General features: G+C 43.2%; 1 protein-coding gene across 2 annotated transcripts in view; it reads right to left on the minus strand.

Annotated features, from left to right (window-relative positions):
* Positions 1-16,164, minus strand: part of cdh7a (cadherin 7a) — an 82,897-nt gene extending 66,733 nt beyond the window's left edge. The window contains exon 1 of one of the 2 annotated variants that reach the window (XM_053412488.1): positions 15,928-16,164. In XM_053412488.1, the coding sequence (XP_053268463.1) occupies positions 15,928-16,164 (237 nt within the window). The remainder of the gene's footprint in view (positions 1-15,927) is intronic. The other variant, XM_053412489.1, reaches the window with a different exon arrangement.
* Positions 16,165-18,033: the final 1,869 nt, after the last annotated feature.

Below are 18,033 nucleotides of genomic sequence, written 5' to 3' on the forward strand. Positions count from 1 at the left end.
ATGCACCATTTGTTTAATGTGCCATTTACAAAGTGGAACCCGTGTAATCCTGCAGATACGCCACCTCGCCGTGTACACCGGCCCTGCTGGAATTTGATCAGGGCTAAAACTGTTTACCGATGTTTGGGGCTTGACATTTATTGAAAGTGGCCTTTAGTAAAAGTCATAGCTGAGGCGTGAAGAGGTTTCCTGATGAGCCTCTCAAGTTTCCCTCGTCTTCTGGGCCGATAAGCCAGACGCTGGTGTGTTAATGGCACGATATATCAGTCACACCACCTGAGACACGGGCGCCCTCAGATAGGTGAGAATCAGCAGTGAAGTAAATCTAGAAAAAAAGGGGCCGAGGGTGAGATTTAAGGGTTGAGATGGAACCGAGACAGGAAGTGGTCAATTAGAAGTTCTGATGGGTTCATGTCATGTAGGGATCTATCTATCTATCTATCTATCTATCTCTCTCTCTCTCTCTCTCTATCTATCTATCTAACCATCTATCTATCTAACCATCTATCTATCTATCTATCTATCTATCTATCTATCTATCTATCTATCTCTCTCTCTCTCTCTCTCTCTCTCTCTCTCTCTCTCTCTCTCTCTCTCTCTCTCTCTCTCTCTCTCTCTCTCTCTCTATCTATCTATCTATCTATCTATCTATCTATCTATCTATCTATCTATCTATCTATCTATCTATCTATCTATCTATCTATCTATCTATCTATCTATCTATCTATCTCTCTCTCTATCTATCTATCTAACCATCTATCTAAATAACCATCTATCTACCTAACCATCTATCTATCTATCTATCTATCTATCTATCTATCTCTCTCTCTCTCTCTCTATCTATCTATCTATCTAACCATCTATCTATCTAACCATCTATCTACCTAACCATCTATCTATCTATCTATCTATCTATCTATCTATCTATCTATCTCTCGATCTCTCTCTCTATCTATCCATCTATCCATCCACATCATTCCTAAGGTTTCATTATCAAACCCTTACACCAAAGCAATGTTAAGCTCGATATTTTATATTGTAAGCCAACAATATGTTATAAATAATTAAAAATGAGAGAAACACAAATAAAAACCAATAAATTCATTAAGAAAATGTGACTGAATCAACCCACTGTCACTGTCTATGAGAGACAGAGTGAGATCTCTCCATCATCTGGTGTTTCCCCTGACGCCCTGAACCTTCCTGCAGCAGCTGTGTTTCCTCTGAGTGTAAATACAGGATCAGGAGCCACCGTTCTCCATCGACTGCTCACATGACACTTGGGAATCTCGCTGTCAAGACGGAGTCAACTTTGATTTCGTCTGCCGCTCGTGGAGAGAACCCGTGTGTTTGTCCCTGTCGCTGTGTCTTCTGCCCTGAGTACAACAGACAGCAGCAGGGTGAGCATGACACATCCGCTGTATGTGCCACCGTCTGCTGGAGAGACCCCGAGGCCAAGAGATGAAGAGTCAGCTGAAGTTCGGGCAAAACCGGGGATGTCATGACTCCTGGTGGTCCACGGCTCTGAGCCACAACCGGAGCCACGTGCGCACAGGAACCAGTGGGATTCAAACGTCCCATCACTGACTGGAAAGAGGAAATTTAACATCAACACGCGACTCAGAGATATTCTCACTCCCATCAGGCGTTCACACTGAACCTCTTCATTACCTCTGGCAGACTAAGTGAGGATTCTTTGTGGAAATCGGCTGCTGCTCTTTTCCTGTTAATGTTAATTAAAAATAAATTCTGAGTTCTCGAGAATAATTGCAGGATATTGTGAGAAAAAGCCTCAACCTCAATTTAATGTGAAAAAAGTCTTAATACTTCAAAACACCTTTTATGATTTTTAGTCTTGTAATATCACGACTTTAGTTCTCGAACATTACTACTTTATTATTGTAATAATAATACTGTATTCTCATTGTATTATGACTTTATTCTCATAAAACTACTACTTTATTCTAGTATTATTTTATTCCCATCATATACAGAAATTATTCTTGTCAAACTATGGATTCATACTACCAATACTACAACTTTATGTTCATAACATTACTACTTCAAGTTTATTGCCACTAGACATTAGTATATAATCATATAAACCTGTTCAGTAAATCATCTTAAACTAAATTAAAGGAAAAATATATATGAGTTTTTTCTTTCACACCTAAATATCTTTGTTCCTGGTTTTAAGCCGACCTGACTAACTGAAAGCACGAGAGCCATCTCACTTGTGTGTTTACATCAGTAAGACCAAATTCACACGAGATAATAAAACTCTCTAAAGCCACAGAGGACAGCCTGAACAGGACATGGTCTCTGAACAGGACATGGTCTCTGGACAGGACATGGTCTCTGAACAGGACATGGTCTCTGAACAGGACATGGTCTCTGAGCACCGGACACAGCCGGGACAAAGTGCCTCCTTTGCTAAATCACTGGGTCCCTAATAATTGATATAACCTCCTCCGTCTGTTTGACTAATACAAATGAACGAGGGTAAAAGTGCGACATGTTTGCACGTCACTGTCCGACACATTTACAGCCCGCTCATTTAGTGTGGAGGTCAAACCAAAGCATACACTGGCACTGTGTCTATCGTCCATTATCCACCGTCCATTATTAATGTTCTTTGCAAGTACTGTTAATGACTTCTTCCATTTAATCTCAGCTGCCCTTGTCCTCCTCCTCTTCTTCACTCACGGGTTTCCCTTCGAACCCGACACTGTCTCCGTCGTGTCGGTGTAAACACAACGTTGTGTAGAAAGACTCTGAGTGCATTTCATTCTAGTGCATTGATTTTATTTCTGTCCACATGAAGTTCTCTTGACATTTAATATTTATAGTTTAGGTCTTGAGGAGAAAAGTAAATCTGTAAATTTAATCTCACGTCGACTTTTATTTGAAGGGAAGTAATTCTGTGCTAAATCCTGTCAGTGTTAATATCCGTGGAGATGGTGGAGAGTGATTTTCAGGCTCATGACAGATGTGATTAAATTAACAAACTTTAACCTACTGTGCTAATTCAGGAGGTGAATTTCCTCTCGTTTTCCACGCACTAAAACTCTGTGTCTCTCAGGAAGGACAGTGTATTTCAAAAGAGCAGACTAGTTTTACTACAACACGTGTTGAACAGAATATTGTATTATACGTTTAGTATGCAAAATACTTAAAGCACTTATATTAGAGAGGATGGAAAAAAGCTTATTCTTTAGCACATTTTTTGTTTGTTTAGCATTTGCACTTTGAGACCTGGACCATAACAATGTTCCCATCAACATATGCAACGTCTTTTTATTTGCATTTTGAAGTATCGCATGAGCAAAGGTCGACGGAAGCGGCAAAATCAACTCCCTCAATTACACAAAAAGGTTACACAACCACTCCAGAAGAAGTGATGCACTGGGAGGTAAAGACTTTTCCAAAAAAAGTGCTGACGTAAAACAAACGTTTAACTCACATGCATGATCTCTGTTTGTCGAGGAAGAGGAGAACGACTTCAGTAACAACAACAACACAAAGAAGAACAAGAACAACGAGACGAAGATGAAGGGCAAGAGGAGGAGGAAGAAGAAGAAGAAGCTGTTTTGGCGTCTATTTGAAAAGAAGAAACCTGAAGCCCTCTCTCCCTCTTTTCTTCTTCTTCAAGGTTATTTGGCAGTCGGCCTTCTTGGTTGGATGTTTATTACAACCAATCATAGCTGAGCCTTTACCGTCCCCTTCTAATGATACTACACAGCCTAATCTAATTGTATTGTTATTTTTTTATTTTTTTCTGCGATGCTACAAAGGTTGAGCCAACAACAATTCTCTTGAGTCTCCATCTTGTTCTTTTTTCTTGAGAGCATCTTCTCTCCCGACTGTCTGGACCTCACATGTCTGACAGAAGGACGAGAGAAACCTGGTCACATGGATTCTCTCCAGCGGAACGAGCACTCGACACTGAGACGTTCGAGTTCTGCAGTCGTATGATGTGAGTTTCACAACTTGGTGACGTCGACCTCCAACGACTGTCTCACGAAAGAAAGGAACTCCACCTTGCTCCACCGTTCAATTTACGTTCCACTCCGTGTGAAGTGCCCACAGACCTGAACTGACCTCCGCTGGTAGTGAACAAGGGTTCTTCACCCTGGGACTCAAGCCTTCCTGTTTCGTTTGAGGAAAAATAAATTTCAGAAAGGCCACCTGGTGCAGAAAATGTATCTGAAGCCTGGTTCCCCGGCAAGAACGAGCATCAAGAGAAAGGATAATGGCATCTCTCTCTTTGTTACGCTACTAACTCAACTATTCTGCTTGGATCCAAAGGGATTATAAACAACTCAAACAAGCAGTACCACTTCAAACAATAAAATACCTTATTAAACCCCAACATGAGAGGGCCTCTGGGAAGGAGTACTTTTGATGTGTACACAATCCCTGGCAGTCGTGAATATATTTAGTCTCGCACCAAGAAAAAGAGCAAATCACTCTCCTGACTCCATTCTTCATTCAGGAGCCAAATTCAATAACAACCTTCAGATCATAGCCCAATCCGTCTCTGAATCATCCCATAGTCTTTGCATAGCCTTAGCCCCTCGGCTTAATTTACCACTGTCAGCCCGTGAACTCATCTCCTCCATAGAAAGATGAATGGGCCGGGTTCCAAGAACAAGATCTCTTCACAAACACCCTCTCAAACTTCTCTGGAGCCACTAAAATTAACTGAGTTTTCAGCTGTGTCAAGCGATACACGCTGGCAGGGAAATAATGGTCTGACATGGAGCGAGATTTGGCCCCGAAAAGATAGAAAACAATTTGTCTTGCACCTTTTGTTTCTCACTTTAAAAACAGCTCGACGTGACCAACCACTAGCTGGAGGGTAGGAGAAATCAAAGCTAAGCGTGTGTTTTTCAGAAAGTTCAAATTCAACGGAAGTTTGAAAACGAGTGAATCACACACATGTTTGTCGTTTATTATGTGCGAGCAATTTAAATGAAAAAATTTAAATTGCATCCTTAGATTTTTAACTCTGGAACTTGTCCTTGGTTTTTTAATGAGGAATTAAATGAGACATTAAAACCAAGGGACTGAGAAAGGAAAGACAAATTTGAGCTAAAACTAAATATTTTGGGATCCAGCCGACTCCATGTTCGTCTGTCGCCCCTGAAACTGAAATGTGGAGCCAAAATTTGAAAAACAAGAAATTGAATCAGCAAACATCTCTTTTCAATACAGTTATCGTGGTTATGTTTTTTTGGGGGGAAGTAGCCTCGAAAGAGAGCAGCAAAGGTCACAATCTGATTATTTACTAGATTATCTGGCTGTTAAACTCTGGATTTGAATGAAATACCTTCCAACCAAACGATGGCCCCGTGCTTCCACAGATGGATATTCATGATCCGAAGTCATTTGGTTTATTGATGTATCCTTTAAGCCACGCTAGCAGCCGGCTCTAGGGACGGAGCTGTCGATCTGTCATGTGGTCCAGACTGAAATATCTCAACAACCACTAAAGGGAGTGCAATGAAGTTTACTCACGTTCATTGTTCCCAGAGGATAAATCGTACTATTCGTCCTCTGAATTTTCATCTAGTGGACGAGCTGCCGTGACATTTTGACAGATATTCATGATGTCCAGAGGCTGAATCCTAATAATTTTGGTGATCCGGTGATTTTTCATATAGCACCAACATATCTATTCTGTGCATTATCTATAGATCTTCAGTGATTCCTGACTTTTTCTCTAGCGCCACCATGAGGTTAATATGTGTGCTTTTGAGTTAACTGTCAAATTTGGTTCAGACTTTCATTCCCCCCGATGAATTACGAAAACTTTATCGATAACTTTGGTGAAACCTACAACAACCAACAGAATTCCAAATGTCCTCAGCTTCACTTTGCTTCCAGTGCTAATTAGCAAATGTTAGCAAGCTACCAACTGAAATAAGGGAGGAGAAGGAGAAGTTGTTTGAAGCTATGTTGAGAGAATGAAATGTTTACAGATCCAGGAACTCCAGATTAAGACTTTTTAAATCTTTGCAAAGCTCACACACAGGATTTTTTACAACATCTGGCACCAATTTGGGAACTACCTGTGTCACAGCAATAACAAGGTAAAGAGGAGAAAACACCTTCACATTACAATATCAGGGATTTGTGCTTGTACGTGTTCTGTTCTGAAACCAGCTCCATTCAAATACTTGTACCACACAGTGCTCTTGAACGTGGCCTTAAACCCCATTTACACCAGGCCCAGGAGATCGAAGGGTCGCTGACTCAACCTGCTCCTGCTCTGTTAAGCCTGTAAGTACTGAACAAGTAGTGAAGTAGTTAGAAAGTCTTCATTTGTAAAAGGGGGGATTTATTGTCTCCCTTGATCTAGGACACACAGTGTAACCACCTTGCATATTAAGATTTTCACAAAGATTGTCTTTAAAATGCTAGTGTTAACACAAAGAGCCATTGATTGACCGTCTTTATGCAGAAACACATGTATTCATGGTGATATCAGGTATAAATTGAGTCTTAGTCTTGTTATTCATGTGCAGTGGAGAGGAACATGTTTTATTTACCCCAAAAAATCCTTATTAAATAACTATTTTCCAGCATGTGATTGAAAGACGAGGTCCATTATTAGACCGGAATAAAAGCTTGAATTAAAAGCTGAAATTCCCATTCTCTGATGCAATTAGTGAGTATATCCAATTAAGTAAAATAAAAAAAAAGACTGCAATGAATTCAACACAATATTTCAAACACACGAAACAAAGATAGAAATCGTAATTAACCGTCTTCCCCGCACTGCAACCCAGTGCACTGTGTCTTCTCTGTCTGTGGCCAATCAAAACAGAAAAACAAAGTGGGCCCTATCTCTGTGTTCTGCTGCTGCCAAGTGTGTTTTTTACACAATGAACCGGTGACAGCATCTTGGGCTGCAACCAACACAAACTGCACATGATATAAAATACACCTCCAGGAGCAGAGGTACAGAGGCAGCGTGGTGAATCACCAACATTAGCCACGATGACTGGCTCATACAATACTCTAATTGCGTTGAGTTACCGTGCTCCGGATTCTTCTCCACAAAGCAAGGAGCTGTTGCATCACATCGCTAATCAGGCCACACACATTATCTGCAGCGTTGCCCGATGGGAAACGTTGAGGTATCGTAACAGTAGCTTACAATTACCGTATTTTGAGGGAAATTAGAGAAAGAGAACTTAGTAGGATATGATTCTAAGCTGTGTCGAGATTCAGATGATATTTGGTTACAGAAACAATCATGCATCATCGAAAAGGGCAAAATTATCGTACAAATCCGATAATTATCTTACTGATTATCTGAAACCTGGAAGAACTTGACCTCATCTCTAAGAAAAACTCACAAACCATCACATGACCTGCTGTGGATCGTTTGACGCTGCCACCTGATTTCAGAGAAGCACCTTTAATGAAGTAATTTACATTCACGCGGCTCAGAGTGAGTTTAGTGTATCATGCTTAAAGAGCAGATGCCAAGAAGGGAATGTGTAGTAGCTCCACTGCACTCGGAGCTTTTCCAGCACATGTAGGTCACTTCTCCTCCCTGTGGAAATATAGCTGGTTTTAGGATTAGGAGCCATGATTCATTATGACTGAATTTAATTACAGAGAGAGGTGGCCGATGCATCCCCGGTCTTAGCATATCAGGGTCCCTTCATCCGCTGGATGGAGGAGAGCGTGGGGGTGGGGTTGTGTGTGCGGATGGATGGAGCGGATGGGGGGGGGGAGGAGGAGAGGAGGGGGAAGGCTTCAGGTTACTTTAGCAGAAGTGCAATTTGGACGCGTTTACATGGACACACAAAGTAGATTACTGGTCGTAATCAGGTTAAGGTGAGAAAGTCGGATAATTCGTTTTTGGAATTTCCCTTTTAACCGTTTCTAAAAACCATCATTAAAACCACACTCTGCTCTACTGTAAACAAGTGCCTGGATATTACAACTCTGACTCTCTGAATCATACTTATCTCTTTGTTAGAGCCAGTAATTACAGCCAATTGGAGGTGAGGGTAGAGTTCCACAACCCGTTTATACTTCTGATGTACCTTCAAAGCACTGATGATACCGTTTTTTATATTAAACCAAAATTATTTCCATTTTCTTTTCTGTTCAGACGTTCATGGGCATCATGAGCATGAAGCAAATCAATTATTACTGGATATTAAAACATCTGTGTTTGCCCTGTTGACAAAATTTCACCAAATCTGGATTGTGTCGACTGGTTGCTGAGAAAACAAGTAAACTTGTGATATGTTCCGTTAAACTTCATGACCTTAACAGAAAATTACATGAAAAGTTGAACTTCAGTAAAGACAAAGCAATGACAGGCGTTCATTGACCTTCGACCTGGTTCAAATAAAACAGAGGAAAATATTAATTAATAACAGCTATGGATTAATGTCCCTTAAAACAACAGAAAATGTGAAAAAAAATCTATAAAAATCGATATAATCACCCATTTAAAAAGACAGATGTCCGTCTGTCTTTTGACTTCTGACTTGTGACCCCCGAGTCGGAGGTTGCAACTGGACCGCCCCCCCCTCAAGTCGTATAAATAGTATTATCCAATTACAGGATGTTTTACTTGACTGTTAATATGCTTGAAATGCTGCGTTATTTACTATGAAAAAACGTTTTTGCTAACAATGGCTAGCTGGCTAAATATCTGTAAACGCTATTAACTGGGTTATTTGGGTGTGACGTCATTCTGAGCTACGAGGTTTAATGGAACACGTCTTTAAGACCAAACTCATGACAATTTGTTGCATGTCTTTCCCTTCTAATAACAAATATGGAATAAAACTGCAAACAAGTTCCAACTATCTGAACAACTCTACAATCTTTTCATGCATTAGCTGATTACTACAGAATCCCCTCTTGTTGTGGAACCATTGGTCCGGTGGTTGCTTTCCAAAAGGATTACAGTTACACTGTTACAATGCCAAGCAAACCAGGAAGTGGTTTTACTATCCGTGGTTAAGTAATCAGGTTTCACCTTCACAAACTTAGCCACCATAACCAGATTATTCCTCCTGAAAAAGGAAACCTGCTCTCTCGCTCGGATGGATATTTCTGAAATGAGACTAGCGCTGAAAGTGGGGGATAATCAGATTACTGTGCAGCCTCAGTGTTTATTAGAATCAAATCCAATGGTGTTTTGACAGACTTTGAACTCGGGGTCCCACGAGCGGCAGAGGGTAATACATAATGAATCAATCTCAAAACACACTTGACACGACGAGCTGCTCTCCGAAGGCACCTGGAGTACAGGAGAAATAATAGAGACGGGGGAAACTCAATATCTCGGTAATCTTAAGGAAACATTTGTAATACCTCAAATCTCTTGTCTGCCGGGGTATCAGGCTGCATGGGAGCTCGTCTGAGAAAACACTGAGATCACACTGCTCTCATTTCCATCCATGATATCCATGTGAAACGCAATTAGCCTGTGAAAAACGAGCAACCTTCCATAAGGCCTCATTAGATTTTGAGGAGAAGTATCTTCTGAATACAGATGCGTGACCGACATCTCACTCCTCACCACACACTTCCTTCTTCTTCTCTGCACCACAAAAGCTTCTAGGAGGAGCAGGGAGACATTTAACCAACTTCTTTGTTATACATGAAGTGCCAGGCTTCACTGGAGTGCAGAGGAATGCTTGATACCGCGGTTACACCAAACACAATAGCCTCCAGGCCACCTGTTATCCACTTTGTAGAGGAAAAACACACAGATCTGAAACTAAACTTTTTGTGTGTGTGTGTGTATTCGTAGCATGTCTCTACTCTCAGCACGGGCTGAGGACCGCTCCTGAATTATTCAGCGTCAGACCTGTTGGGGAGGCCGGGAAACTCAGAACATCAGCACTTCAAGAAGCGTCGGCAAAACCAAATATTCAGACAAAAAACGGCACATAAAAGAGGAAACAGAAAAACATAAAACACACTTCAAACTGCTCCTCTGCTCCCACCTCGCTCTGTAACCACATCCCTTAATATTTAATCCAGCTGGACTATTACTGGCTACAAGACACGAAGGTTTGTTTTATACCAAACGCCCCAAAACGCCAAAATGATCAACGGCGGTTTTCACCGAGCCGTCACCACACCGACATCAATTTGAAGAACCTCACAGAGGGATGAGACAGAACGGGAGAGTGAGTAAATAATAAGTTATGTTTGGCAGAGAAAAAAAACGACAAACAGCTACACAACAGGACTGCTTTCTTCTGAAATGTCCTGGATCTCTTTGTTCCTCGACAACGCCTCATATAAAATAATGGGCTGAAGTTGTTTTTTTATTGACTCTTATCTGAGGATCTTAGTTTACAGGTTTATCAAATTCAAAGTTTATCTCGAGAAATATTGGCTTTTCTGAATTGATGTGTTGAAGCAGCTGGAAGCCGCTGCAGCTTCACAATCCTCCCTCTTCCAGGCGTCTGCACACTGGGCTTGATTGACAGCTCCCTCACTCCCCCGTTAGTTTTTTTTTTTTTGCAGGCGTTGAGGCAAATTACGCCTCGATGTTTCTTCTCGGTGAAAAATAGTCCGGTATCGTCACGTACTTCCCTGCAGAGCTCCGCCCAACTTCCACCTGACTGCAGCTCTAATCAGCCGCTGTAATTGAAAACAACTGCGTGGGAGTTTCTTACCTGAGGATAATTAGACGCCGTGTTTTCATGTGAAAGCTTTTCCACCTTTATGACATGTAAGACAGTAGATTTAGTAATTCAATTACTGATTTATATATATTTCTAATCCACTTATTCAGTATTTAATCAATAAACTCTCATTTAACTCTGTTAATAGTTTGTTCCACTGCAGAAACTGGGATTCTGTAAATATTTGGACTTTTTTCTCTCTGACAAACGACTTAATCAATAAACAGTTTCAGCCCAATTGACATGAGGCCAAATAAGAAGCGATTTTCTGTTTATTGGAGCTTTTCTACATTTCATACCCTGTCAGGCTGCAGCTCCAAGCAGGATGATGGGACTCAGCTCCACATATGTTCACACGTCAGAACTAAACAACTTCAGAGTTTTAGCAGTAAACTTGGAGTTCGACAGACAAATCTGGCACCAAAACAGTTATCGTCAGAGAGTTTAATTAGAGTAGTGACAATATGAATGATAGATTACAGATGTATAAACAGACCTATATATTTATTTTTAACCGTAGAGTGTAAATGAAGATGGACGAGATGACACCTGCTGACTGGCTGCAGTATGAGTCATCAATCCTGGCTCATCCATCGAATTATTTGTTTCTCAAAGATGGTTTCCATTGTTCAAGGCAGAGCTCATCACACTGGTGTATAATTAGTTATTTGACGCCATAGAAATGCGGTGAATCCTCCTGATTGACAGCTGAGCCCGACTCCCGATTGGTCGAGCCCACGCATCAGCAGGAACTCAATACTCCGGCTTCACTCCACTTCACAGACTCTGGCTCCAGATGAAGATAACAGTGCAAGATGGCTGGAAGTGGAGACACTTTATTTATTTTTATTTACATTCAATGTTTGAAACCCTTCACTTTTAAAGTATCAAGGAACAACAAATAATTTCCATGCCTTATCTTGAATCAGCCTCACTTTACTCCACAGTCTTGACTTTGCCCCGACCTCCTCACTGGACTTAACGCTGCACTGTCCCAGACTTTATCTAAGCAGTGCCCTGTGGATGTGGACCCCCCGGCCCTTAGCTCTTTACGTGAGCCTGATAGAGTGCAAACAATATCCTGTCCTCTCCTCTCTGCTGATAACTCCCCTCTGGTCCACTTCATGCTGCTGTGTCCATCCCCTGTGATTCCCTGGCTCAAATAAAGGCTTTCCCACCGTCCCAGAGGCCCCCAGGACGCCTCACGAGCTCTCCCCCTCTGTGAGCCCTCGTCCCTGGGTACCGTGTGTACGATGTCCCCCCCCCCCCCGTCAGCTCGAATAACCCTCCTCTCCGGCTCGGCGTGCCGCTCTCACCACTCCCCGGCTGTGCGTGCGACGTGTTGGTGGCACCAGCGAGGTGGAGCAGATGCTAGTGAGGCTGACCTTTGCAGCAACGCCCCCGCGCTCCGTGATTCTAACTCATTTGACAGTGAACATCTAATAGAATGCAAATGAAAGGGCCGGCGCTACGTTTGCTCCATCGTAATTATACGTGGGACTATCCCTGATGCCCACGATGACGATTGTTTCATTATTAAAACAGAATTACTGTCAAGCAAAATTCCAGGTTCTTGCTGCCAGGTCAGAAATGACTCATCATGCACAAGAACCAATAAATATGATCACACACAGACCTCCTCTATCTCAGTCACACTTGAGGAGTTGACAGAAAGCTACTAACAGATTCTTCCATCGAGAGTTGTTCTCCATTCCCTCTCTCCTCATCCAGGTTCTTCTATTTGCACTGGAAGAAATCCCTTTGTGAGTGTGGCAGGAGAGCCTGGGCTAACAGCCCCTGAAAGCAGCCTGAATTATAAGGTGACATAAGTCAATCCATTACCCGGATGGTTAGTCTGATTGCCCATTCTGATGACATCTCTATAAATAAGCGCGATCCAGCATAAGGGCTCGTGTCTGTGGGCTCGCTCCTCCTGTGATGTGGAGCAGCACTCTGCCTCTGACGCTGAGAATTTCTGAAGTCACTTGAAAATAAACAGATCTGTTTACAAGAAGGAGCCTGAGAGCGAGTGGCTGCAGCTTCAACCAAAACATACTGGATAGGAGATGAAGATGTATATTCCGATGTAAAGCAAAGAGAGCTGTAACGTTCACAAAGCAGATCGCTGAGTCTCAGCAACACTTTCTGATATTAAGTCGTGTGAACACCCGGCAGAAATCGTTAATCTCATCACGTCTGTTCAGCGCTCGAGTGGCTCCAGCGTTTCCTCTTCTTTAAATATCTGGTCACCAATCTTCTGACATGCACGTTTTCCACCAGCACGATGTGACTGCAGCTGATTCCAGGCCAGTTCACTTACCCGAGGCAGAGTGCCAAAGGATAATGAGACATTTGGTTGTGAAATTCAGAATCTGACAGAATGCATTAAAGCCAAGCAGACCATGCAAAAGGAGCAGCCGAGTCAAAGTGATGACTTCCCTTTTCCCACCGACTGTATCATGCGTCCTTTTGCTTGCAGCCGCTGTTTTTTTGTTTTGTTTGGACACAGACTCCTATTGTTTCTCATATCTGTCACCAGGATACATCCGGCAAAATAAAATTACCGGTCATGTCACAGCGGATTCGCCAATAACCTGCTAGAAATTACCGAGCTGAGCTGGGAGAGCTAGATGTGTTTTTTTCTGAAGCTACAGAACTCATTTCTGGTAAGGTCATTGTCTTGACATCGAGGGACCTTCCGTGTCGCTCACACTGGATCCAGAGGTCAGGGTGGCCCGCCCAGACTTTTTTTTACAGCAGCAGCGCGGCCTCGTGTCACCAAACAAACACACACACTCTGTGACAACTATGATCTAAGGGAACAAATAGCGTGACAGCTTCTCAGGCTCCCAGGCAGCCTGCTCTGCCCGCGGGGAGTAAATGAATCTGATTTTTCAGACTTCTGAAAGGGTTAGACTCAGCCCGAGCAGCAGGTCAGATGTAAGGATGTAGCCGGTCGGACTTTTTTTACACGTCTACTGCTTTGTCTGCCATGAAAACTGCCACTACTACAACTGTAAAGCCTTAAATAACAAGGAAAATATAAGATCACAAGATGGACATTATGTACCATTATATACATGTTCATGTGAACGGGGAAGTGGTGTCAGAGCATGCTGAGAAAATAAAATAAGGGGCTAGCAAATGAGTTTGTATATATTCCATGAGGATAAGCAAATCTCTACACATCTATGAATAAGTAATCAGCCTCTTCACGTCCGCTGGGATTTTCTAACAAGAAAACCAATCAGACACAAGCATGTGTAAAAGAAAAGAAGCACTCGAGACTCCACTGTGGCGGCCTCTCGTCTTTAACTTTCAGATGTGCAACGCAGGACAAGGACAAAACATTTCAATCAGAAAACACAGCTCAGATCTTCACAAGTCAAAAAAACACAAAAACAAAGCTCTGCCCCGGCTCCTCAGATGAAAAGAGACGTCCGAAAGCGTTTTGAGATTCCTCGGACGCTCACACGAGAGATGACCTTTCGCTGAACTCCACTAGTGTCACAAACACGCTCCTTCTGATTTAGATGCCATCCTCCACCACCATCCCTCTGGCAAAAATAGAGCGGAGAACAATGGGACAGTCAAATGTATCCTAATTCCAGCTGGAGACGATAATCCAGTTCAGAGACAGCAAGGAAATGGGCTTGTGAGAGCAGACCCGGCAAATCCGTGCAGATGAGAATGATTATCCAGCAGATGAGCGGAAAGAAGGAAAAACTAATTTAATAATAGGACCAGAACATTCTCAGAGATAACGGGGGGGGTCTAGAGAACGAGACCCCCCCTGCAGGAGCTGTCCACTCACAGCGTGGTGCTGAAATGTTCCTGCACACCAAACCAGGCAACTCTGATATGAGGGTTTGATGTGAAAACAATAGAAGTTATGGATCTGATTTGATTGATTCTACAGTAGATTTTTTTAGCGACCTCCTGGATCTTACTTGAGTCTTTATACTTCAGCTAATGCACTTTTTATTGAGCTGATAAATATATTTTTAATCTGTACTTTCTTACTTTTTTCAGTACTGGAATGAAACAAGTGTAATTATTAAGGTTTCAAGGTACTTGATCCTGTACAAGTACCTAAAGGAATAGTGTTTCTCACTCTTACCGCACTTCTTTTATGAGGTCATATTTGACTTTTTACAGAATAGACTACACACATTTGCTATTGATGCGTCTAAGATATGAGGCAGTGCTGTAGGTTAAACTGCCTCAATGTCTTTAAAGTAGTTTAGCAATATAGGATTAATGTTTAATTGCATTCTTTAAACAATTATTTTGGGATAACTTGTCTTACTATGTAAAATTATTCTCTTAAATCAACATTTTTGATACTTTAGAGATTTTTTTTAAATTATTTTGACATTGTCTTGTTTCTACTAGTATACTTTCATCCATCCATCCATCATTCCATCCATACCACTTATCCTTTGAGGGTCATGGGGGAGCTGGAGCAGATCCCAGCTGACATTGGGCAAGAGGCAGGGTGTGTGTGTGTGTGTGGGGGGGGTTGCTGCCTAGGCAGGTCCACTGTTTATTATCATTATAATTGAATCCACTTCATAAAACTATCTACATCCTTCGTTCACCACTGGTCTTTACCTGAGGCGATGTGATGTATATATAATAGAGCAGCGGTGTCACCATATCTCATTAATGCATGATTAGTCACTTTGTCAGTGTCCCCTCACGTTAACTATCCCATTTGTGCCTCTTGCTTTAAATGTCATTGGGAGGGTTGCACACTTACACACCTGCCAAAACACGCATTACTCTGCTCGAGCCGCTTGCACCTTGGCAGAACACCTACTGTACAAAGACACAGAGGAGCAATATATATATACACCTCTCCTGCATGGATACTGATTAGGATGCAAATTACCCTGTCGTGTCTCGCACAGGCCTCTAAAGTAAAACTGCACATCTGTAGGAGCCCACACTTCAGTCTGACTGGAATTAAAAGACAGAAAAGCTTCCCACACGGTCTGCGTTTTGTCTTTTCATTTGTTTAACATTATATAGGGCACTGGGAATGTATACTCTGTAAAACTCTGCTGCTCCAGATTCTGCAGGTCATTATGGAGCCAGGTTATTGATATGTGTAGTGTACAGGAGCAGAAACCTGCAAAAATAGGGATCAGTTTATCACAAGCGAGAGAGTTTGAGTCAAGTGAATGCGCTCTCTTGTGTAAGTAACAATGCTGACCCATTAACAGCTGCACAGATCACTTACCTTGCCAACGTAGAGCGGCTCGTTCCCTGTGAACTCCTCCAATACGAAGAACTGGTTCCACACCCAGCTGCGTTTGTTCCTGTGCAGGACCTCCCAGGGGTCTGGATCAGAGGCTGGGGACTTCTCCAGGTCCCCAGAGCCGGGAGTCAGCCCCCAGCAGCCCCTCTGCCGCAAGGGGAGCAGGAGTGCCAGGAGAGCCAGGGCTCCGCATATGCCTGAGCTACACCGCCCCATCATCTGGGCCGCCTCCAAAAAGCACTGAGGCCAGAAGGGGAGGATGAGATGGAAAAAAAACAACAACAACTAAAAAAAGGGCAGAAAAGCTGAAATGTCAAAACCCTCAGGGTCTTATCCACACAGTCCTGACCCTGTATTTCACCAGAAAGCAGGAGCAGTCAGACACTGGAAAGAGCAAACGGGTTGAAGAAGAGTCAAGCTCTGCATTTTGCTGTGTTGCTCCTCTCTTGTCCTCATTGGAGACTAACAGTGGGGTAATTCCCTCCACTTCGGAGCCAAGGAGTTGACATTAAAGCTGGCTAACAGGGTCAATGGCGAGCAGGGAGGCTTCAACCCAGAGGCTGTATAATTGGCACCTATCAGAACAGAGAGATAGAGAGACAGAGGGAGAGGGAGGGAGAGGGAGGGAGGGAGAAACAAAGACACAGAGGAGAAAGGAGAGAAAGTACCGTCAGCAACATTTCCTGTGTGACCGCTGTCACTTTGCACATCAAGCCATGCGCCTGCAGACATAATGACGCTTTCTGCCCCAATCATAGGGAAATTGTTCAAAAATGAATAGACAATCAATACAATCAACATGGCGTCCTTCACGAACACACTCTCACCCACACACACACGCCAACGGAGGAATCGGGCGAGGGTCAAAATGTTAATGAGGGTAAGATGGAGGGGGGGAAATGACCCCGGCTTTTCAAAACGCGCATAAGCGGAGAGATTTCACCGCGAACGGGAACAACAGCGGCTGCACGGAATAACAATCCCACGCCATCCAAGCTGGTTCCCAATTACCTGGGCCTCACCTCACCAAGGTCACTGGTTTGTCACATTGTCTTTGTGTGAGATCGCGGGCGTCACGGCGGCGGGGTCGCGCCACTCAACGCTAACAAGCCACGCGATCTGTGTGGCCACTTCTCATCACCGGGGATTAAAACTAAATCTGAGCTGTCAGCAGCACGATGGCCCGGGCGCTCCTGACCTCTACTCCGAGCAGTTTGTTCGCCTGCCCCCGAAAACACGTCCGGGGTGGGGGGGGATGGGGGGGGCCTGTCTCCCCGCCGCCGCCGCCGTGCTGTGACAGTTCCCCCAGAGACGCCAGAACGTGGAGACGTGTCAACGCGGAGAGAAGCTTCAGCTCCTGACAGATAATGTTCGTCATGTCACAACACATGCCTGCCAGTCCTCGACGGTTAAAACAACAATGGCGCAGGCTTCATAACATTTCTGGTCTTATCTGTACAATTTGACAACGATTTTCACAAACTCCCTCCAAACAAAAACATATCTTGGAGGAAGGTTTCGTGAAAGCAACGAGTTCACTTGCAAATTCATGACTCAGAAACGCCACGTGAACTCCAGGAGGTCTTCTGGAGAGCTTGACCGCTCGTGTATTTACTTCCTCGCTGACCTCTCTCTCTCTCTCTCTCTCTCCCCCTCATCGCGGAGTATTGGCAGGGTCCTTGACGAGGAAGGTAATTGCTTTGGCATACAGTGACCTGCTTCTTCTTCCCACACAGATTCTACAGTTTCTCCTTCTTGCAAGCCCCTCCGTTAGACCCCCCCCCCCCCCCCCCCCCAGCAAAACAAAAAAACATCCACACACATCCTGTGAAAAGTGATTCTGCCGAAAGACCTCAAGCCATGTGCTGATAATTAACACAGAGATGAATAACACCAGCATGACTGTCACCTCCGCAGACATGTTCATGAGCATCTGGATCATGTGAGGATTTATTTAGGAAAAAATTAATCTGCAGCTCTGATATTCACATCCTTAATGAAGACATCTTTTTTCTAATTTCCAGTCAAGGCGTGAAAAGCAAACACAACTTTCTCCAGGAGGCCATGAAGCTGTTAACACTCATCCTG

Source organism: Pleuronectes platessa, chromosome 20 (genome assembly GCF_947347685.1).
Source record: "Pleuronectes platessa chromosome 20, fPlePla1.1, whole genome shotgun sequence".
Taxonomy (NCBI): domain Eukaryota; kingdom Metazoa; phylum Chordata; class Actinopteri; order Pleuronectiformes; family Pleuronectidae; genus Pleuronectes; species Pleuronectes platessa.